This window comes from Patagioenas fasciata, chromosome 11 (assembly GCF_037038585.1).
Source record: "Patagioenas fasciata isolate bPatFas1 chromosome 11, bPatFas1.hap1, whole genome shotgun sequence".
NCBI classification, from domain to species: Eukaryota; Metazoa; Chordata; class Aves; order Columbiformes; family Columbidae; genus Patagioenas; species Patagioenas fasciata.
Window position 1 is genome coordinate 5,266,374 of NC_092530.1, and position 23,124 is coordinate 5,289,497.

Here is a 23,124-nt window from a genome sequence, read left to right on the forward strand (position 1 = left end):
GCGGGGCCGCAGCCCATTGGCCAGAACCTTCACCTCCCATGTCGGGGTGGAAACCTGGCAGAAATGCAGCACCACGCCTTGTCCAGAACACTGTTTATTGTGGGCGGGGTTACTCCGTGAGGGGCGGGATCTCCACGGCCCCGCCCAGCTCAGGCCCCACCTCCTCGAGCCGCCCTGCCCCCCGCAGCAGCCGGAAGTAGCGGGGGCGGCGCCGGGACAGGAACACGCTCAGTTTGCCGGGGATGCGGTGCTCGGGCTCTGCCCCTGGGGTCACGGGGGGAGGGAAGGACACGGGGTCAGAGTTGGGGACCCACAAGTGCCCCATAGAGACCTAAACCTGCCCCTTAACCCCCACAACTGCCTCACAGCAGCCCATAAGTGCCCCATAGCAACCCCAAAGTGCCCCATAGACCCTCCAAAATCCCCCAAACTGCCCCATAGTGACCCCTAAGTGTCCCACAGATTCCCCCTAGTGCCCTATAACTGCCCCATAACCCCCACAGTGCCCGTTACAGTCTTACTCAGCACCTGGCACTGCCCCACAGTGACCCATAAACCTTCATATCCCCCCCAAACCACCACATAGTGACCCATAAATCCCCCATAGTTACCCACAGTTGCCTGATAACCCATCCCCCAAACTGCTTCACAGTGACCTCCAAGTGCCTCATAGAAACCCATAAATGCCCCACAGGGACCCATAAGTGCCCTATAAATGCCCCCAAGTGCCCCATAAACCCCCCAGGCCGCCCTGTAATGACCCCAAGCTGCCTCATAGTGACTCCCCAGTGCCCCATAGAGACCCATAAGTGAATCATAGAGATCCCCAAGTGCCCCCCAATTGCCCCATATCCCCCAAACTGCCCCACACTGATCAAAAGCGCCCAATAGTGACCCATAACAGCCCCACAGTGACCCATAGCTGCTGCACAGCGCCCCCGGAGTCTCACCCAGCGCCCTGCACAGCCCCATAGTGACCCATAATCCCCCACAGGGTCCCCAAACTGCCCCATAGTGGCCCCATAGTGATCCCAAGTGCCCCACAGTGCCCCCTGCAGGCTCACCCAGCACCCTGCACAGCCCCTCCACAGTGTCTCTGGCTGCTGGGATGTCCCCCGGGGTCCCCACCAGCTGCTCCAGCTCACCCAGCCCATACCCGAAGTCCGTCTGGTCCAGCTCCACCCTCAGCCCCGCCCCCAGCCCTGCCCCCCGGCGCCATGTGACAAAGGACGCCGTGGGGCGCAGGCCCAGGGGACGCAGGGCGGCGCTCACGCTGCTCCACGGACATGACGGGACCCCCAGGATGGAGCAGAGCGTGGGCAGCACCTGCTGGTCGCCCCACAGCTCGCGGTACGCGGTGCTGGGCGGCATGCGGGCAGCGCTATGGGGTACTTGAGGGGGGACATGGGGCGGTTGTGGGGAAATATGGAGTGGTTGGGGCTCAGTATGAGGTGGTTTGGGTGGACTATGGGACACTTGCGGGGCACTATGAGGTGATCTGGGGAGGTCATGGGGCAGTTTGGGGTCAGTACAGGGCACTTGGGGGTCAGTATGTGGTGGGCTGGGGGTGGTATGGGGCACTTGGGGGTCACGATAGGGGGATTTGGGATCAATATGGGCCACTTGGGGGTCACTATGGGGCAGTCTGGGGTTGTTATGGGATGGCTTGGTGTTGCTATGGGGTATATGGAGGTCAGTATAGGGTGGTTTGGGGGGGATACGGGGCAGCTCAGGGGGCTTATGGGGCACTTGGGGGTCAGTATGGGGCAGCTCAGGGGGTTTATGGGGCAGTTGGGGGTCAGTATGGGGTGATTTGGGGTCACTATGGGGTTTGGGGGGGTTCTGCGGGGGCTCACAGTTGCTGTTGGGCAGCTGTGGGTCACTGCAGGTCACTTGTGCATCTTCATTAATCACATGTAGGCCACTCTGGGTCACCTGTGGGTCAATCTCAGTCACTTGTAGGTCACTCTCAGCCACTTGTGGTTTGCCGTAGGTCACTTGTATGTCACTGTCAGCCACTTGTAGGTCGCTGTGGGTCATTTGTGGGTCTCTATGGGGCTGCAGGTCACTCTGGCTCACCTGTGCGTCACTCTCAGCCACTGGTAGGTCACTGTCAGTCACGTGTGGGCCACTCTCACCCACTTGTGGGTCGCTGTGCGTCACTTCAAGGTCACCCTCAGTCACTTGTAGGTCACTTCCAGTGACTTCTAGGTTGCTGTTGCTCACTTGTGGAGTGCTCCCAGCCATTCGTGGGTCAATCTCTGCCATTTGTGGGTTGCTGTTGCTCACTTGTGGGTCATTGCCAGTCCCATGTGGGTCATTATGGGGCAGCTTGAGCTGCCAGCCCTGTCCCTGCCGATGCCGCAGCCACACGTCTCGCAAGCCCAGGGGTGCACCGGGGCCATCAAAGTAGCAGTCGCGGAAGGGGGGGCTTGGGGGTAGCATGTGGGGCAGAGTGTGGGGCAGCCCACCAGCCAGAAGTGCCGCCAGTGCCGCCTCCACCTTGGGCCCCACTGCGAACTTGACCTCGACCTCGATGGGGTCAGAGGGACCTGGGGGGAGAGAGTGGGGAGGTTGGGAGGAGCTGCACCATAGGGACCGACAGATCAACCCCAGTGCTCCCACAGGGACCCATAAGTGTCCCACAGATCGCCCCAAGTGCCTCATACTGACACATAAGTGCCCCATATAGATTCACAAGTGACACCAAGAGCCCCATAGCAACCCATAAATGACCCAGAGCGACCCATAAGTGACTCACAGAGCCCCCCAGCCCCAGAGTGACCCATAAGAGTCCCACAGACACCCCCCCCACACCCCGGGACGCCTACAGTTCCCCATAGAGACCCCCAAATGCCCTCCAAGGACCCACATGTGGCTCCTAGGCCCACCAAGTGCCCCCGAGTGACCTCCCAGCGCCCCATAGCGCCCCACAGACGCCCCTCTTTCCCACAATTCCCCGCAGCACCTGCCTCTCCCGTCTCCATGGCGACCAGAGAACCCGGGGGGGGGCGGCGGGAAAGGTCGAGGGCGCCGCAAAGAATTGTGGGAGGAGCCGCCCCGGGTACGCTCGCACAGCGGGGAGGGCCCCGCGCAAGGGGGCGTGGCCTGAGCGGGAGGCCCCTGAAGGTCCAGCCTGACCCCCAAGCCCGCCATTTGCAGCCCGTTTCGAGCCTTTTTTACCTCATATCGCCACCTCCAGCCCAGCCGCAGCTCCTCCATTTCCCTCCGGAGGGCTGAAAACCTCACCCCGACCCAAACCCAGTGCTTAATTAAGGGGGAGAGGGTCTTCAATAATGAAGGAAGAGTTAGTAAAGAGCGGTAATTGGCGCTTTCCCGCGGCGGCCGACTGGAAAAATGGCGGAAAGCCGCTGCGCATGCGCGGTTGCGACATAAAGACGACGGCGCATGCGTGGAAGCGGTTCTTGGCACGGCGCGCATGCGCAGAAAGTAAAAGTGAGAGCAGGAGGGGAAGGGCGGACGTACGGGCGGGAGCTGGGCATGCGCAGTGCGGGAAGTGAGGGCGGGAGGGAAGGGACAGGCGGGAAGTGAGGGAAAACCGGGGAGAAATGGGAAAAAACGGTGAAAATGGGGGGAAAACAGGAGTGAATTGGGGAGAAATCGGGGAAATTTGGGTAAACTCCGGGGATAATTAGGACAAAATGAGAGAAAACTGGTGGAATTTGGGGAAATCAGTGGAAAAGTGAGAACATTTCGGATGAAATCTGGGGAAAAAACAAGGAAATTTGGGGACAATGAGGTAAAAATTGATGAGAAATCGGGCAAAAAAAACAAGGAAATCGGAGCAATGCAAAAGGAATTTGTAGAAAATTGGGGGGCATTTGGAGAAAGTAGGGGAAAAATTAAGAAATTTGGGGAGATTGGGGGAAAACTGAGGAAATGGGAAGAAAATTTTGGAAAATTGGGGAACTGGAGAAATTTTTGGGGAATGGAGCAAATTTGGAGGAACATAGTGGAAATTTAGGAAAATCAAGGGGAACCTGAAGAAAATTGGGAGGATTATAGCAGGAAAACAAAGAAATTTAGGGAATATTGGGGGAAATTTGGGAATTTTGAGGAATATTGGGAGAAAATTTTGGAAAAAATGAGGGGAAATCAGGGAAAATGAGGACATTTGGGGTTGAAGAGATGAAAACTTTTGGGAAAATAGTCAAAAATTAGGGAAATCAGAGGGAAAACTGAAGAAATTTGGGAGAAAATTAGAGAAGAAACCAAAGGAATCGAGGGAAAATAGGGGAAGAGCTGAAAAATCAGGGAAAACTGGAGGAAATTGGGGTAAAATTTGGAAAACCCAGGGAAAAATGAGGACTTTGGGGGAAAAGGAAGCAAATTTGGGTGAAAAAGGGAGAAACTTGGGGACATCAAGGGAAAAGTGAAGAAATTGTGGGGAAAACAGGGAAAAACGAGTAGACAATATGGGGAAATTTGGGAAAGATTATGGAAAACTGAGGACATTTGGGGAAATCACGGAAAACCTGGTGCAACTCATGGAAACTGCTGCTAAATTTGGGTGAAAACCCGCAGATCTTGGTCAAAAAAAGGCCTTCAGAGGCTCCATGTCCCTGCACGCTCTCTATCTCTCTCCCCGCCTCCCATCTGGCCCCGCCCCTCCCCTGGCCCCACCCCTTTCGTGGGCCTGCCCCCGGCTCTGTGCTGTGCCACTTCCAGCAATAGAGCGATTCAAAGGGGGGGGGGGGAGGTAGAAAAGGGGGCGTGGCCCGGGCTGCAAGGGCTGTGAAGGAGGCGGAGCCACACAAGGTGTGACCCCCCGCGTGACATGGGGGGAGGGGTTTCGGTGTCCATAGGGGTTGTACCAGGAGGTGGGTCTGGTGCCGCGCCTGCGGAGGGAAAGGGGCGTGGTCAGAGAGGGCGGGGTCGCAGGAGTGTGGCCGATGGAGTAGGGCCAACAGGAACCTGGAGGGAAAGTTACTTCTGGAACTGGAGGAAAGCAAATGTCACTCCTGTGTTCAAAAAAGGCAAGAAGGAGGACCCGGGTAACTCTAGACCGGTCAGCCTCACCTCCATCCCTGGGAAACTGATGGAACAACTTATCCTTGGTGCCATCTCAAGGCACATCAGGGATAAGAGGGTCATTTAGGGGCGGTCAACATGGCTTCACCAAGGGGAAGTCGTGCTTGACCAACCTCATTGACTTTTATGAGGACATAACAAGATGGATGGATGATGGCAGAGCGGTGGACGTGATCTACCTTGACTTGAGTAGGCATTTGACACTGTCTGCACAGCATCCTCACAGCTAAACTGAGGGAGTGCGGTCTGGATGACCGGGTAGTCAGGTGGACTGTGAACTGGCTGAAGGGAAGAAGCCAGAGAGTTGTGGTCAATGGGGCAGAGTCCAGTTGGAGGCCTGGATCTAGTGCAGTACCTCAGGGGTCAGTACTTGGACCAGTACTATTCAATATATTCATCAACAACTTGAATGAGGGAACAGAGTGACTGTGAGCAAGTTGTTTGCTGATGACACCAAGCTGGGAGGAGTGACTGACACTGGAAGCTGTGCTGCCATCCAGAGACCTGGACAGGCTGGAGGGCTGGGCGGGGAAGAATTTAATGAAATAGAACAAGGGCAAGTGTAGAGTCTTGAATCTGGGCAGGAACAACCCCAGGTTCCAGTATAAGTTGGGGAATGACCTATTAGAGAGCAGTGTAGGGGAAAAGGACCTGGGGGTCCTGGGGACAGCAGGGTGACCATGAGCCAGCACTGGGCCCTTGTGGCCAGGAAGGCCAATGGTACCTGGGATGGGTTAGAAGGGGGTGGTCAGTAGGTCAGAGAGGTTCTCCTGCCCGTCTACACTGCCCTGGGGAGACCACACCTGGAATATCGTGTCCAGTTGTGGCCCCTCAATTCCAGAAGGACAGGAAACTGCTGGAGAGAGTCCAGTACAGCCACGAAGATGCTGAAGGCAGTGGAGCATCTCCCGTGTGAGGAAAGGCTGAGGAAGCTGGGGCTCTGGAGCTGGAGAAGAGGAGACTGAGGGGGGACTCATTCATGGGGATCAATATGGAAAGGGGGAGTGTCAGGAGGATGGAGCCAGGCTCTTCTCGGTGACAAGCAGTGATAGGACAAGGGGCAATGGGTGCAAACTGGAACACAGGAGGTTCCACTTAAAGATGAGAAGAAACTTGTTCCTGGTGAGGGTGTCAGAGCCTGGCCCAGGCTGCCCAGGGAGATTGTGGAGTCTCCTTCTCTGCAGACATTCAAACCCGCCTGGACACCTTCCCGTGTAACCTCATCTGGGTGTTCCTGCTCCATGGGGGGATTGCACTGGATGAGCTTTCCAGGTCCCTTCCAACCCCTGACATTCTGTGATTGTTAAGCTCCTGAACTGTAACTCTGAGTTACATCACCTTTCCTAGATCATCAGGGTTGTTCTGAGATCTCCTTTTCCACTTGCAAACAGGAGCTTGTGTCCAGGCTGTGCCCTGCAAATGGTCAGATTTCTGTAGGGCCAGAGTGACTGTACAGAGCGTGGGATGGGGTCTGTGAGCACTGACAGGGAAAAGACATGGGACAGGGAAACACCTCCCAGGAGGAAAACCTCCAGGCAGCAGGGGCAGCATCTGGGAAGGAGGGGAAACTAAAAGTAGAAATGTTGTGAAGAGAAAATTTAGAAAAATCCATATGATTCCCTCCTGCACAAATCGCTCCTCTGGGCAGCCCTCTCGCCTCCTCTCCCACCCAGCAAAGCCTCTTCCCTCAGGGCCGGGGCCTCCAAGGCATGAACCAGCTCCTCTGCAGCCGGGGCTCCAGTTCCTCTGCAGAGCACAGGGAGTTTCAGCTGCAGAGTCACAGCCTGATCTTGTGGGTCCTTTCCTGCAGGTGTGTCCATGGGAACAGGTGTCCCAGCTTTCCTCTGACCTTTGGGGCTATGGGCAATGCAGCCTGTGACGCTGGGGAATAAGCTGAATCTCCCCTTAGCAAATGCCATCATTAGGATACTTGGCTATTTCCTTGAGATTTCCTTTCATGACGTGAGCTTCAATGTAGGATGCAAACCTGTCCTATAGGATATTTGTGTTATCTGAAACCCCCATGGAGAAGCACAGTCATGCTACAACAGAGTGTTGGATTTATGAAATGATCCATGTGTGTCCTTTACTACACATGGGGTGCTGACACCTTAGGAAATGGTGAGATATGTGGCGGTGTGAGGTGGATCCCTCAGCTCTCATCAGTGCCTGGTGGCTTTTCAGGATAACATGGGAGTGTGATCATCCTCTGTGTTTGAAAGGTCAGCTGGGAACAAGAGAGAGGGACAAACAATCTGCCCTCACTCTGCACTAAGTCACAGACCATCCTCTTGCCTTGCAGAACTCGCTCTGTTCTCTGTGAGTGCAGCAGAAATGCTGAAGATTTCTGACATCCAAGAACATTCCTCAGGGGAAATGGTGGGGGAGCTGTAAAAAAACCTGAAACTGCCTTTACTACTCCTGTTCCTTACCCCTGGGTGTGCAGATGCTGATAGGCCTTTCTGCATTAGATGTGCTTTCATCAGACAAATTTGAAACTGGGACTGGTCCTTGCTGCTACCCAATTCTGCAGAGTCAGGCTGACCTTTCAAGAGCCTGCAGGCAGAGGCCCTGCTTTTTATTGCACATTTGACCAGAGCCCTCAGGCCTTGCACCAACCCAAGGGATCAGAAGGACAATGTGGGAGTGGAAGAGAACAAGAGACCAAGTGCTGGTGCTTCCTGTCAGTGCTGCCATGCTGGACTCTTTTCCCCTCTTCCCATGCATGCAGAAACTGTGCCTGTAGCTCAAAAAAACCTTAGAGGAAGCATTTCAGGATAAAAACAAAACAAAACAAAAAGTATCAGTAGGGAGCTTGAGGCGTGGAAATTACTTTACAACCTGCGAGGTTATAAAGAAGGTATGTTTATTCAGCGCTGGGCACACACGGTGATAATTCCTCCAAGGTGTGGCAAATGCTCAGTGGCCGCTAACTTTTTAAAATGCTGTAAAGTATTACATATTCATGAAAATTCTAGGAACGCCTATACATATTCATAACCTGTCCCTGAGAAGGTGGTTCTTATTACAATGAGTTTTACTACAATGAGTTCTGGGAAATAATTTCCATAGTCTTCACCTCCAGCCCCTCCTGGTGTGCCTGTGCAGTGATCGTGAACTGGGGTCTTCTTGGCTGTACACTTTTACCTCTGGCCTAGTGTGCTGAGTTGGCTGGAGCTCAAACTGGTGAGCTAGTTAGAACTGACGTATCTCCTGTCCTGTGCCCAAGTTTCTGCTATCTAGTTCACCCAAGGATGCAGCTAGCTTTTTTTTTATCTTTGCAGGCCTGTGAAGTCATCAGTGAACTCCTGTTTCTCATACAATAAAGTTACGCAAAGCCCTAAGATAGGCAATTGCTATGTGGGTTAAGGGTTAGCTTTTTAAGTGTTAAGTGTTACTTTAAGTGTTAGTTGGTTAGTTTCCTGTATCACACTTAAACTTCTTTAAATACACAGAGAGCACATTTCCTCATTTACACAGCCATTCAGTCAGAAAATAAAAGCAGGTAGTGAATAACAAAGGTGATAACAACGTTATTACAAGTAAAATCACTACAACTACTACTAACAACGCAGGCTGTGCCTGCAATGAGTTACACTATGACTGCTATGCAGAAGGTCTTGGACAGCTTATTGCTGCAGAAAAAAATCCAGTTATCAGTTTCCATACTGCATCCTTGAGATCCTGGTTCCTCATGCTGTAGATGAGAGGATTCATTACTGGAGGTACCACTGAGTACAGAACTGCCACCACCAGGTCCAGGGCTTGGGAGGAGATAGTGTGGGGCTTCAGGTAGGCAAACATAGCAGTGCTGACAAACATGAAGACAACAGCCAGGTGAGGGAGGCACGTGGAAAAGGATTTGTGCCGTCCCTGCTCAGAGGGGATCCTCAGCACAGCCCTGAAGATCTGCACATAGGACAGTACAATGAAAACAAAACAAACAAATGCTATGAAGAGACTGAACACACTAAGCCCAAATTCTCTGAAGTAGGATTGTGAGCAGGAGAGCTTAAGGATCTGTGGAATTTCACAGAAGAACTGGTCCACAGCATTGCCCTTGCAGAGTGGCAGTGAAAATGTATTGGCTGTGTGCAGGACAGCAATGAGAAATGCACTGCCTCAGGCAGCTGCTGCCATGTGGACACAAGCTCTGCTGTCCAGGAGGGTCCCATAGTGCAGGGGTTTGCAGATGGCAATGTAGCGGTCGTAGGACATGATGGTGAGGAGAGAATACTCTGCAGTAGCACAGAAAAAGAAAAAAAATACCTGTATAGCACATCCTGAAGAGGAGATGGCCCTGATGTCCCAGAGGGAGTTAGCTATGGCTTTAAGAAGAATGGTGGATATGGAGCCCAAGTCAAGCAGGGAGAGGTTAAAGAGGAAGAAGTACATGGGTGTGTGGAGGTGCTGGTCACAAGCTATGGTGGTGATGACAAGGCCATTACCCAAGAAGGCAGCCAGGTAGATGCCCAGGAAGAGCCAGAAGTGCAAGAGCTGCAGCTCCCGTGTGTCTGCGAATGGCAGGAGGAGGAACTGGGTGATGGAGCTGCTGTTGGACATTTGCTGCCTCTGGGCATGGAGCACTGTCATAGGAGGAAAAGACAGTTAGGGCAGACTTCTTCCCTGAGCAAAAACTAAGCCATTTCCCATACACCCTCCCCTGCTCCACTCCCCCTTGTCCTTTTCCAGACCTTCCTTCAGCTCTGAGGCTGAGCCCTGGGTGGTGCTGGCTGGAGGTGCCATGAGGAGCAGGGCTTGTGCCCGCTGGCTGCCGAGGAGTCAGCCCTGTTCTGCAGCAGGGGGGTCATGGGAACAGGGGGCAGGGGCCAGTCCTGGGGTTCAGCTGTGTCGGATGAACCTGCTCCTGGTGCAGAGGGGCCTGTCAGCATCTGCACTCCCAGTGGTAAGGAACCGAGATGGCAGAAGGCAGTTTCAGAGGTTTGGGGTCTCTACAGCTCCTTCTTTGCTCCCACCCTGGAGACTGTTATTGGATGTCAGAAACCTTCATCATTTCAGCTTCACCCAGGGAGAACAGAGTGAGCCCTGTGAGGCAGGAGGATGCCTCTGGGCCAGTGCAGAGTGAAGGGAGCTGCTCTGTCTCTGTCTTACTCTCAGTTGCCTTGCGCTGGAACCTTTCTGAGATGGAGACTGATCACACTCCCAATGTTACCCTGAAAAGCCACCAGGCACTGCTGAGAACAGAGGAACCCACCTCAGGCCATGACATGTCTCCCCCTTTCCTAAGATCACAGCTCCCCATTTCTAACCCAGGACACACCTGGCACATTTCAAAATACAAACAGCATTTTTTCTGCATAGCATCTCTGTGCTTATCTGTGGGGCTTTCAAATAACACAAATATACTATAGAACAGGTTTGGAAGAAAACCTTAAGGAGATAGCCAAGTGTCCCAATGATGGCATTTGATTCAAGGAGATTCACCTAATTCCCCAGCCCCACAGACTGCATTGCCCACAGCCCCACAGCTCAGAGCAAAGCTGGGACACGTGTTCCCATGGACACATCTGCAGGAAAGGACCCACACTGTGACTCTGCAGCTGAAACTCCCATCCCCAGAGAGTCTGACAGCAAGAACAAGATCACAACAGTGACACAGAGCAGTGGAACAAGAAGGAAAATGCAGTGAGGGTGGGTGTGAGAGAGGCCAGGGCAGAGGCAGCCGGGCACTCAGACAGCATCACCCTTCCCCAGCTGTGCAGCCACCTCCCAGACACCAACATTGCCGGGCAGCTGCTCTCAGCTCCTGTGCTCTGCAGAGGAACTGGAGCCCTGGCTGCAGAGGAGCTGTTTCATGCCTTGGAGGCCCCGGCCCTGAGGGAAGAGGCTTTGCTGGGTGGGAGAGGAGGTGAGGGGGCTTGCTCAGAGGAAGAGCTCTGAGTTGGATGGCATCATATGGAGGTTTCTGTCTTCTCCCGCCCACAGCATTTCTGGGTTTTGTTTGCTGTCCTTCCCAGATCATGTCCCTGCTGCCTGGATGTTTTCCTCCTGGTGTTTCCCTGTCCCATGTCTTTTCCCTGTCAGTGCTCACAGACCTCATCCCACCCTCTGTACACTCACTCTGGTCCTACAGAAATGAGCCTGTTTGCAGGGCACAGCCTGGACACATCTTCCTGTTTGCAGGTGGAAAAGGGCAGGTCAGGCTAAGGCTAATGGGTCCAGTAGAGTTGACTCCAGCTCTGTCCACAGGGAGAGGACTGGCTAAAGGCATGTGAAGAGGCTCCTATCAGACCTACTGGCCATTCAAAGTTACAGCTCAGTGGTCTCAGTTACTTGTTCAAGCATGAGAGCTAGTTTTGATTTTTTCCAAACAGGTTCCCCAAAGAAAGGTATTTCAAAAAACAGACTCAGGAAAGCTAGTTAGTTTCACAGTAGTGCCTGCCTTTATCTTGCCCTTGAAAACTCCCCACAGATATGTCTCAGGGTAATCTGGAGCTTCAAGCAACCCTGGACCACACAGCATCCTCTGAACAGCAGAAGGACCCTGTCCTGCTGCGGGTCACTCCTTCCACCCACAGCTTCTGCCATGAGATCTCCATGGGCAGGTTGAGTGCTGACCCTGGCAAGCAAGAGAGTCCCTGCCCTGGCACACAGGGCTAGGGTGTAGGGACCAAGCTCTGCAAGAGAGCCCTGGGCACCCCTGCCTGCACACCAAGCATCACAACCTGCAGTCATCCCAGGGAGCAGGCAGCCATCACACCCAGTCCTCTGATGGTTTAGTGGCAAATCCCTGCTCTGGAGCACACACTTCTCCCTTACACTAGAGAAATTCTGAGTCCTCTTGACATGTTCCATAAGCGGTGGCACATGTCAGCTTTAGAAGATCTTTCCAGGAACTACAGCTGTATTGCCCTACACACAGACACTTACAGTATTAAGGGCTGTGAAGAGTTTTCCCCTAGTGAAATTAACCTCTCCTCCCACTGCAGATTGCCATCTCTCTCTTCTTTACTCGTCTCTCCTTAGCACCTGCAGGCAGAGCCCTCAGCCCTGCTGTGCTTTGCAGAGGAGCTGCTCCTGGGCAGAGCTGTCTCCCTGCAGCGCTGCCACTTACCATGAGCTCCCTCTGTCCCAGGAGCCCAGCCCAGCTCACCAGCATTTTCTCTGTCCTCTTTGGGCTCCCTCCAGGTGCCCTTAGGGGTCCTGGGGAACTTGCTGTGAAACAGGCTGAAGTCATCACTGCTGTTCCCTCCCTCAGGTGAGGAAGAACTCTTAGTTTCAGCAGCGTCATTTCTTGTATCATGAAAGGAGTCAGATGCAGGAAACACCTTTTCTTGGACCATGTTTAGGGAGGACACCCAGAGAGGGAGATGGAGGGATCTCCTTTACCCCACTGAGGGAAGCAATTCATCTCAGTCAATCAAGGCATCTCAGCCTGGGTTTGTAGTCCTGGGGCTCAAATGCACTCAGTTCCCTCCCATGCCTGACAGGAGCCCACATGAGCTGGGATTCCTCTTGCCTCACTTCAGGTGGGCATAAAATAGGCACCTGCATGTGATCTCCTTTTCTAAGCTCCCCTGCTAATTAATGGAGATGGAGGTCAGGAGTGAGGTGCTCAGATAAAAATGTCTGGTGACATGTGGCATGCCAGAGGTGGTCTAAGATTAGTGCAGGTACCTGCAAATTCAAATGGAGCAGTTCATACAGACATAGCAAAATCTGAGGGCATCCTCTTGGAGATTGTTGGGAATTTCCTCTGGCCAACTGAAACAACAGTTTATGCCCAAAATAAGGTCAACTGAGCTTTTCCCTACTCATCATGTTCAGGGCAGCATATAGAGGTGTTCATGTGAATGATTTGAATCACGTGCCATAGGGAGAGCTCAGTGCCTCTCTTCATCTGGTGTTTTTACTAGATCATGACTGGCTATATTGGCAGTTGCCTCATTCTCAACCTCCCACTGCCTTACAGCACTCAGGGTACCTATTCAGTTTAGTTCAAATCAAGGTCCACAGAGCTACATGAGATGCCAGGGCTTGCAGGAGCAGCAGAGGATTTACAGAAAAGTCATTCCCATTCAGGGCAGGTGTGTGCCAGACACCTCAGATGACAACACAGGGGTTGCAATTTGCTGCCTGCGTGCCATTGGCAGGTGCCATCAATCAGAGGCATCAGTCATCAGATGTGTTCAGAGAGGCAAGGCCTGTCCCTCGTCTACCCAACAGCTGCAGCATTGCACGAACACAAAGCCCATCACACTGGGGTCTTTAATCACACCCATGATGATATAGCCAAGGAACAGACCAATCATTTTCCCAATGTGCCTGGATGTGTCTTGTCTTCAAGAATAACATCCTTCCAGCACAGCAATGATCCTGTCGTGGTTTAACCTGAACTAGCAATCCAGCAACGATAGCCACTCACTCACCGCTTCCCCCTTGCCCCCAATAGGGGAGAAACTTGGATTGAGATAAACACAGTTTAATCAAATAACAAAATACTAATACACAACTAGTAAATATATATATAAAATAGAAATAAAAGATATACGAGGCTATTGCTCACGAACTCTGTCCACACTAAGCAGCCAGTCCCAGGAAGCAACACCCCAGTCCCAAGCAGCTGATCCCAAAGAATGGAAAAAGGCAGAAAGGCTCAGAGGCCTCTGTAAAACGACAAAGGGCCGAACTAAACACCCCAATCCAAACTCCCCTGGCTCTGACAAAAAGAGTGAAAAAGCAAGTGCAAGAAATGTCTGAGAGAAAAAGAGAAACCGGAAGGCCACAATTCTCTTTAAGTATGAAGCATGACACTAATGGGCTGGAATACTCTTATTGATCAGTCTGGATGTCAGTCAAGCTCTGCCCCCCTTCCTTGATGCCTCACACCAGTGGGCAGAGCGCTCAGAATCTCTCAGACCAGAGCAATTAAAAACTTTAACTCTGTGCTGGGGTGTTTTCTCTTGTTCTCAAACCAAGTCCAAATAATGACTGTGCTAGCTATGAAAAAGAAAGATTTCTAAATGCACGAAGAAAATTAACTACTTTTAAATCAAACCAGCACAGATCCTTATGAAAACTCAGTTGAACACAGGAAGGGAATGCAATGACAATGAAAATGAACTGTTGCTACATCAGAAACAGTTAAAGAAGAAACAGAGAATGTGGGACCACTGGTGAATTTAGTAAGAGTAGGTGTAGGTGGATCTGAGATAGTCTGTGACCTCTTTTTCTCATTTACCAACAGGCAGGTCTCCCAGGCCTTCGAGCTTTGAGACAGGACTCTGGAGGACAATATCCTGTGGGCGCTGGGTTTCAAGCCAGGGGTTGAATAAACTAGACTCTTACCCATTCATGGGACCGGAGAGGTTTCATCAAGGGTCCTGGTCAGCAAGGTGAGCTCATGTGGGTGACTGAGCACAGCCACCCCCAGCAGTGGGCATTCCACATCTGCCAGACTGAGGCATGCACACAAGATGGAAACATCTTTATTATCCCTGATTTGCACAGGAGGGGCCTTCCTGCTATACTTTTAGGACAAATCTCTTCCCACTCTTTCACCTGCAGACATCAACTGTTTTCTCGCTGGTTTCAGACATGATATTTAAGGTTCGTCAAAGCTATCAGCCATCCCCTTGCTTCTCACTGGCATCCTCCCCAACCCTTTCTCTCAGACCTGCAGGTGGCTGAACACTCTTGCTCTGGATGACTCACTCCATGAGCTACAGAAGACAACCTGCCTCACCATGGCCTTCACCATGACCTGCAGTGGAATCTCCGTTCTGGTCCCTGGAGCACATCCTGCCCCTCCTTTTCCTCTGACCTTGGTGTCTGCAGAGTTTTTACTCTCACATATTCTCACTCTTCTCTTGAGCTGCTGTTTCACAGCAGGTTTTGTTTTTTATCCTCCTTCTTCAATATGTTGTTGCAGAGGTGCTACCATCATTGCCGATGTGCTCGGATTGGCCAGCAGTGGGTTTGTCTTGGAGGCATCTGATGTTGGTTCTGTTGGATGTATGGGAAGCTTTTAGAATCTTCTCACAGAAGAAGAAGAATCTCACAGAAGCTGCCCCTGGGGCACCCCACTAACAAAACCTTGACATGCAAACCCGATACAGAAGTCTGCTATTCTCTTTGCCCTTCGGAGGTCAGACCCTGCTATTTCATGGTCACAACAGCCAAGGCTGACACTGTTATTCACATCCATGACCAGCTCTTCCTGCTTCGTGAGTAACAAATTCACATGACTGTCACTGCAGTTGGCACATCTGGAAGCTGTCCTATAAAGACCTGTGTCCCCAGCCATGCCCAAGGACCTCCAGAAACGTCCAGAGTTGTCTACATATTGTTTTAGTCTCCTTCCACTTAATGCCAAAGTCATCAAAGTCCTCAAGGGGAATATGGGGTGACTGACCTGGAAAAATCATTGGGTCATGTGAGCAGTTGCAACATGTGTCAGCTGTTATTTCCTCAAGATGAAAGGACTGAGGACTCTTCTTGAACACTGTCAGGCTTGGGGCCATGATTGCCTCCCTGAGGAGCTTGTTCCAGTGCTCCAGCACCCTCTGGGTGAAGAATCTTTTCCTAATGTCCAACCTAAACCTCCCTTGGCACATCTTGCTGCCATTCCCTTGGGTTCTGCCATTGGTTGCTGGAGAGATCAGTGGCTACCCTTCCTCCTCCTCTTGTGAGGAAGCTGTAACTGTGATGATGTCTCCTCTTCATCTCCTCTTCATCTCTGATGAAGGCCGAACAAACCCAGTGACTTTAGCTGCTCCTCATACAGCTTCCCTTCCAAAACCTTCAGCACCTTTGTGGCCCTCTTCTGGACACTTTCCTGTAGCTTGATATCTTTTTTATCCTGTTTGTTAAGCAGGACTTTCCCTTCATAAACCCATGCTGGCTGGGACCAATGAATGTGTTGTCTCTCATGTGATTTTTCATAACTCTCATAATAATTTTCTCCATAATTTTGCCAGACACAGAAGTGAGACTGACAATCCTGTAGTTGCTGGAGTCATTCCTGCTGCCCTTCTTGGAGATTCTCACCTCACTACTGATACTCTTTTCCCTCATTGTTGTCAGTGGGATGACCAGAACATCTTTTCTGAGATAGAGAGAGAGAGAAAGAGAGAGAGAGAGATTGGGTAGATAGTTTGAAAAAGCCCCTTTTCAACACCATATTCAGTCACCTGCTAAACCTCCTCATCTACAGCCTGTGGAGGAGAAATTTTAGGGGCAGGGAATCACTAAAAAACATTCAGGAAAGTTGTGAACTGCAAAAAGAGCCCGTTGGAATGTTGGGCCTGTGGGAAGAAATCACTTCTGGTTCTCTTCTGAACTGTCCTGAGGACCTGGGCACACCTCTGGAAGTGTGGGATATTGAGAAGGCTTTTGTTGTCATGGTGACTGAGAAGGCTGGCCAGTGTCATTGTCCCTGATGAAATTCAACAAGGGCAAGTGTAAGGCCTTGCACCTGGGGAGGAATAACCCCAGGCACCAGTACAGGTGAGGGGTTGACCTGCTGGAAAGCAGCATTGTGGAGAGGGACCTGGGAGTTCTAGTTCACAACAGGTTGACCATGAGTCAGCAATGTGCTCTTGGTACCATTGGTACCTGGGGTGTATTCAGTTGGAAGAGACCCTCAGGATCATGGAGTCTAACCATTATCTAAGTCTAACACTGAACCATGTCCTTAAGAACTTAGTCTAAAGGCCTTTTAAACCCCTCCAGGGATGATGACTCCACCAGTTCCATGGACAGACTGTTCCAATGCCTGACAACCCTTTCTGTGAAGAATTTTTTCCCAATTTCCAATCTAAACCTCCCCTGGCACAACTTGTGGCCATTTCGTCTTGTCCTATCACTTGCTACTTGGGAGAAGAGACCAACACCTTCCATGCTACAACCTCCTTTCAGGCAGTCGTAGACAGCAATAAGGTCTCCCCTCAGGCTCCTTTTCTCCAGGCTAAACAGGCCCAGTTCCCTCAACCGCTCCTCATCACACTGGTGCTCCAGGCCCCTCACCAGTTTCGGTGCCCTCCTCTGCACTCTCTCTAGTACCTCAATGTCCTTCTTATGATGAGGGGCCCAAAACTGAACACAGGATTCAAGGTGCAGCCTTACCAGTGCCCAGCACAGTGGCACAATCACTTCTGTAGTCCTGCTGGCCACACTATTCCTGATAGAAGCCAGGATGCTGGTGGCCTTTTTGGCCACCTGGTCACACTGCTGGCTCATGTTCAGCTGCTGTCAATCAATACCCCCGGATCCCTCTCTGCCAGTCAGCTTTCCAGTCACTCTTCCCCGAACCTGTAGCGCTGCCTCGGGCAGTTATGACCCAACTGCCAGGCCCAGCACTTGGCTTTGTTAAGCCTCATACAACTGACCTCAGCCCAACGATCCAGCTGGTCCAGATCTTTCTGTATGACCATCCTACCATATGAGAAACTTCTTTACTTTGAGGGTGCCAGAGCACTGGAACAGGCTGCCCAGAGTGGTTGTGGAGTCTCCTTCTCTGGAGACATTTAAAACCCGCCTGGACACATTTCTGTGTGATCTACTGTAGGTGAACCTGCTTTAGCAGGTGGGTTGGACTAGGTGATCTCCTAAGGTCCCTTCCAACCTCAGCTATTCTTTCATTCTGTGATTCCAGCCAGACCCAGCACAGTGGTATTCAGGGGTCTCTTCCAACCTGCGGTATTCTAGGATTCCATTAATCTTTTCCTTCTAGAGCTCTTTGAAGACAGAAAAGACAGAGGAAGAAAAAAAAAAGGCAGAAGCAGAGATAGAAAATGCAGCAGTGTATATACAGCAATTCCTGAGGAACCTTTCTCCACTCAAAACCTGGGTAGGAGATCTGTTAGATAACTTTGATGAAACCAGCTTACTTTTGTCTGCTCATGTAGTGGACAAGGAGGTTGGGTTGATGGTTGGGTACAATGTGATGCAGACAGTTGTGTTTCAGGAACTCATAATCCAGTAGGAAGTCAATGTCTGTGGAGGTGGATGTGAAGTCACTTCTGCCTCTAGAGGTGACAGGCAAACAGCAGGAACATGGCTGGGAAAGGCACTGTGAGGTCACTTCTTTCTGAAACAGCTGATAGGTCAACCCTTGATGAGTCCCTTGTCTGGAATATGTGATTTCAAGCTCACAACTACCAGTGTCTCTGACAGGGCAGCAGAAAGTATCTGGTTGGCACATTGACTGTGAGATTCCCCTCTGCCAAAGGATCTGGGCTCTCTCCAGGAAGGGGCTGTTATTTTGGTTGTCATGTCTCTTCTGCCTGAGCACAAGATAAGACAGCAGCAGGCACAGGGCTTGGTCATGTATATCTGAGGAACTGAAAGCCTGGAAGATCATGGTGAGGTTACTTCTCTCTGGGCAGGTGATAGGCCACAAGAAGGCTGACGGTGAACACACGGAAATACCAGGGGGACAGCAAGGTGAGGAAGTGAGATGGGTGTCTACAGCCTACAGGGAAACAGAAGTACCTCTGAGACAATATAGGACAACCTGTGGTGGAGATAGTAAGGGGCTCTGGCAAGGCTGGACGTCACCAAGAGGACCCAAGTTTTCATCCCCTTGGCTATGGCAGTCATCTCCGCTACCAAGGCCTATGAGGAGACATGTCCTCAGGCACTGGGGGCACCTCATGGCCTTCTTGCAACCCCCAGTAAGGCTGGGAACTGTCACACCATTGTCCTTCACTTAGCATCACACACTACATATCCCTCTGCCCCAGGAAAAGCCCTGAGCAATGTGTGAGGGACAGGATCTGCCTTCCCAGGGGCTGGGGGTCAGGGCTTGACCACTGTGCTTCATCAAATGAAACCAGGGTTTTCTCAGCATCTGAACTGCCTGCACATTACCTTTGCCTATCTGCCATCATGGCCTCCAATTATCTGCTCTAACGAGTCCCTGGGGAGGCTTTGGTGGTATTGGCCCTCTGTGGAACTCATTAATACAGTATTTTATTTCTTCTGACTTCGACTTCTGGAAAGGTTTATGCAATCTCCTTGATTGCACATGAGGTTCAAGGACTAGGCACCAAATGTACCATGGGGCTCATTACGGTGAAGAAAGTCCTAACAAACCATGTCTCTTCTGGTATTTTTCTTCTGGTCTTGTACAGTTAATTAGAGAGGTTTTCTGCTGCAGTTAAGGAGAACTATTTCAAAGACCTTCTAATAAAAATGACATTTTTTGATGAAGGGTATAGTTTATTATTTTTCAGTTTAGAGAAGAGGTGATTGCAGCATTATCTGAATGATGTTGTTCGAGGGTCTCTCCTAAGGTGGTCTGGACTGGCTGGAGAATCTGTCCCTTGAGGTCTGACATTGTGGACAACCTTGCTCCATACCTCCCCAACCCCATCTCTCGTTGGCCACCTGGGACTTGCACCCCTTTTCCTTACATCAGACTCCTCCACTGCAGTCTGCAGCTGCATGTTACAGCTCCTTTGCACAAGCTCCCACCTGGTCATCTTAGAGACCTTGCTGCACACAGGCAAAGAGGCATTTTTCTTTGTTTTTAAGCAAACAGAAGAAAACTTACAAGATCCAACATTAAAATAAAACATGCTCCTCAGTTATATGCCAAGTACAACCTACCACCAATGAGGTTCACCTTCCACAAGACATAACCATGCAAACAGTGTTTTAGACAGAAATGAAATTATAAAATAAACACAGTTATGGAGTTGACCAATGACAGAATTAGGCAGAGTACTGAAAGATAGGAAATCCTTTAACTCCCTGGAGCTGGAGTGACACTGGCTTCCTCCAGTCCTCAGGTACCTCTCCTGTTCTCCAAGAGAAGAAATGGAGCAGTTCACAGAAACAGGGCAACATCTGTGGGCATCATCTTTGAGGCTGTTAGGAATTTCCTTTGGCCAACTGAAACAAAAGTTGATGCCCAAAATAAGGGCAGCTGAGCTTATTGTGTTAAGGGCAGGTAACAGAGGCAGGTATGTGACAGACAACCCAGACAGAATCACAGAAATTGCAATTTGCTGCCTGGGTGTCATTGCCTGGTGCCATCAGTCAGAGGCATCAGTCATCAGATATATTCAGAGAGGCAAGGTCTGCAGGCATTGAATGAATATGAAGAACATCATAGTTGGGGTCTTTACTCACACACATGTTGACACAGTCAAGGAACAGATGAACCATTTTCATAATGTGCCTGGATACACCTTGTCTTCAAGGACAACATCTTCCAAGCACAACAGTGATCCTTATGAAAATTCAGTTGAAAATGGAAAGTGAATGCAACAGAAACCAAGATGAGCTGTTGCTACATCAGAAACAGTTAAAGAAGAAACAGAGAATGTGGGACCACTGGTGAATTTAGTAAGAGTAGGTGTAGATGGATCTGAGATAGTCTGTGACCTCTTTGTCTCATTTACCAACAGGCAGGTCTCCCAGGCCTTTGAGCTTTGAGGAAGGACTCTGGAGGAGATCAGCCCCCCGTGGATGGGGATCAAGTCATGGTTACTTGAGCAAACTACACTCTTACCCATCCACGGGACTGAAGCTGCATCCAAGGATGCAAGGTGAATTAATGTGGAAGACTGAGAACAGCCACCCCAGCAGCAGGCATTCCCACTGGAAACATCTTTATAATTGCTGATTGGCACAGGAGGGGCCCTCCTTCCTGCTGTACCTCTAGGAGAAACCTTTTCCTCTTTCACCTGTAGACATCAACTGTTTTCCTTTGCTGGTTTCAGACATGGTTTCAAAGATTCGCTAAAGCCATCAGTCCTTCCCTCGTTTCTCATTGACATCCTCCAACCCCCTCTCCCAGATCTAGACATGACCAGTCACTGCTGCTGAGGGCCAGTGACTTTTCAGAAGAGGCCTTGAGCATTTTGGATCTTCCTGGTTCTTCTTATAATTATCCTCACTGCCTCTAGAGCTCATGGTGAGCTTTCCTGGCCATAACAGGGCCTTCAGACCATCTGTTACAAAACAGCTCTCTTTTTATGATGATCTGTGCAGAGTAGGGTCAAGAAACCCAGTTACCCTCAGAACCAACCAAAAAAAATGTACTGTGGGCTGTGAGTTCAGTATATACCTATGTTTTCTTCTTTATTTATAACTTGGGTCTCAATATTTATGGATTTAATCTGCTCTGCCACTTTGAAATAATTTAAAAGCCTAGTTCAGCATGTTTTTGGTGTTTATTTTTAATCCAAATGAACATGCAGCACTGAAGTGGATTTCCATATATGGACCAGCTTCATACAATAGGTACTTCAAGAGGGTAAATATCTCTGACAGCAAGTGGAAATGGGTGAAGCTGTGGGGGATAACTGTTGTTTCAGATAACATTTGATATGCATACAATTAAAAAAAAAAAAAAGGAAGAAGAAAAAAATAATAATAATAAAAAAAAAAGACTAGTGAAGGTGAATAATCATGAAAGAAACAGGAAAACTGCAAACTACCCAGTCAATGGTGCTCTGCAGAAGAAGGATGGATCTGTACATAATATGATGCAATATACATGGAATCAGCGCATAGAGAAGACTCTGAAGGGAGTACCCTGACTGCATGCAGCTGAAAACCAGAGAGCTGGCAGTGTGCTGAAGGGATGGGGAGAAGTGTCCTGGGGTGAAAAAAACAAAATAGTGTGGGTGACAGAAGACTGAAGAGATGTGGTTTGCAGAAATTTGCAGTAGTCCTTTCCAGGTCTGAGCAGGATGAGCTTTGGAGACAAGGAAAAACAAAGCAGTTCTCAAGCGTGTTTTGGAATTAGTGGTGCTGTCACTAATAAAAGAAAGAGGAAAATGCTAATTTTTCATTATGATAAACTAAAGGTCTTTCATTTCCTTTCCACCAGTTATTCTTACTTGTCAAAGCATGTATAGTTTTTAGTAATTCACCTCTGGCATTAAGTTCTTAGAATGGTGCTTCTTCTTTCACTGCTATCTCTCTGTTATCATTTAAAGAATATACCTCTTAAACAGAATTGCCCTTAAATCCTGCCTGCTCTGTATATTTGCTCCCTGATTTTGGTAAGAGGGGTGGAATGAAATAGTTCTTTTTTTTTCAGTGAAAGGAGGCCAAGATAAAGATCCTGGATTTCTGAAAAGGCACAAAGGAAGGCAAAATTTTTGTGGTGTTGTGACTGGTACCCTCTCCTTCTGACCTCTGGTGTGCACTGACACGACATCTTACCTGCATTTCCAGTGTCTGAAGTTGTAACTGTGCAGCAGACATCCTGGAAGCTCTGATCTCCTACCCTGCATTCCAACATGGAAAATTAAAGTAACCTCATCAAGAAGTTGGTTTTGATTCTCTTCACAGCTTAAAGCACCACATGGGTAATGACACTGGCCAGGAAACGTAAAGAGGAATCAAAGTGGGACTGGAGACCTCCTAAGCACGGGACAATGTCACCCTGAATCACCCCATGAGCCTCCGCTGCAGAGACCCTCAGCTACACCTGTTTCCTGCAGCACACTGCAAGGCACAGGTTCACGGAAGGGGTTTTGGGAAAGGGACTGATGAAGCAGTCTCTGGTAGGGTATCACCAACCCCAGGGTCAGACTGGGTGACATTTTGGTGAGCTGAAATCCTCCAAAGGTGGAGATCACCGAGAGTCCCTGGCTGTTCTGCTGCAGGGCAGCACCACCCCCCTGGTCAGTTTTTCCTAATGCTCAGTTCAAAGCTGCCTGGAGGGTGTTTGTGACTGTTGCTTCTCCCCCACCAGCTGCCACTACAGAAAGGTTTACCTCCACTATCATCTCTCCAAGTAGGTGTCGCCTGCTTTTAGACTACCCTGTGCCTCCCCTTCAGCAGAGTAAGAGGCCAAATTGACTCAGTTGCTCCACAAAGCTCATGTGCCCCTAACCCCACCATGACAGATGGTCCTCTGGACCTTCTGCAGTTTCTCCATCCTCATTTCAAAGTGGGAAGCCCACTGGTTCATATGGAACCATAATAACTGCCAGGGCCACCTTCTCAGCACTCTTCAGCCGGTCACATCGCAGCCTGTCCCAATGCACCAGGTTTACTCTGCTCCCAGTGCAGACCTTGCCTCTTTGCCTTGTAAACCTTACAGAGGTTTCTGTTGGCCAAATCCACCACTGTGTGAAGGTCCTA

At 50.3% G+C, this 23,124-nt stretch overlaps 1 protein-coding gene, 1 long non-coding RNA gene and 1 pseudogene across 4 annotated transcripts; 1 reads left to right on the forward strand and 2 right to left on the reverse strand.

Moving 5' to 3' along the window:
* Nucleotides 1–76: 76 nt before the first annotated feature.
* On the reverse strand, nucleotides 77–3,354 carry LOC136106243 (uncharacterized). 3 transcript variants are annotated; one of them, XM_065846489.2, is made up of 3 exons: nucleotides 3,184–3,354; nucleotides 1,065–2,552; nucleotides 77–264 (listed from the first exon to the last, which is right to left on the reverse strand). In XM_065846489.2, exons 2-3 carry the CDS (start codon nucleotides 2,443–2,445, stop codon nucleotides 110–112), a joined length of 1,536 nt encoding a protein of 511 aa, XP_065702561.1. In that variant the 5' UTR covers nucleotides 2,446–2,552; nucleotides 3,184–3,354; the 3' UTR covers nucleotides 77–109. The 3 variants fall into 3 exon arrangements, with proteins under 3 accessions (XP_065702561.1, XP_065702563.1, XP_065702559.1); XM_065846491.2 differs by lacking the exon at nucleotides 3,184–3,354 and adding an exon at nucleotides 2,969–3,166 and having other exon boundaries at nucleotides 1,857–2,552; XM_065846487.2 differs by lacking the exon at nucleotides 3,184–3,354 and adding an exon at nucleotides 2,969–3,166.
* LOC139828828 (uncharacterized) lies at nucleotides 1,215–22,303 on the forward strand. The gene is made up of 3 exons (XR_011740821.1): nucleotides 1,215–1,350; nucleotides 14,261–14,408; nucleotides 22,073–22,303. It is a non-coding gene; the product is annotated as an uncharacterized lncRNA (long non-coding RNA).
* On the reverse strand, nucleotides 8,659–9,615 carry LOC136106443 (olfactory receptor 14J1-like; annotated as a pseudogene).
* Nucleotides 22,304–23,124: the final 821 nt, after the last annotated feature.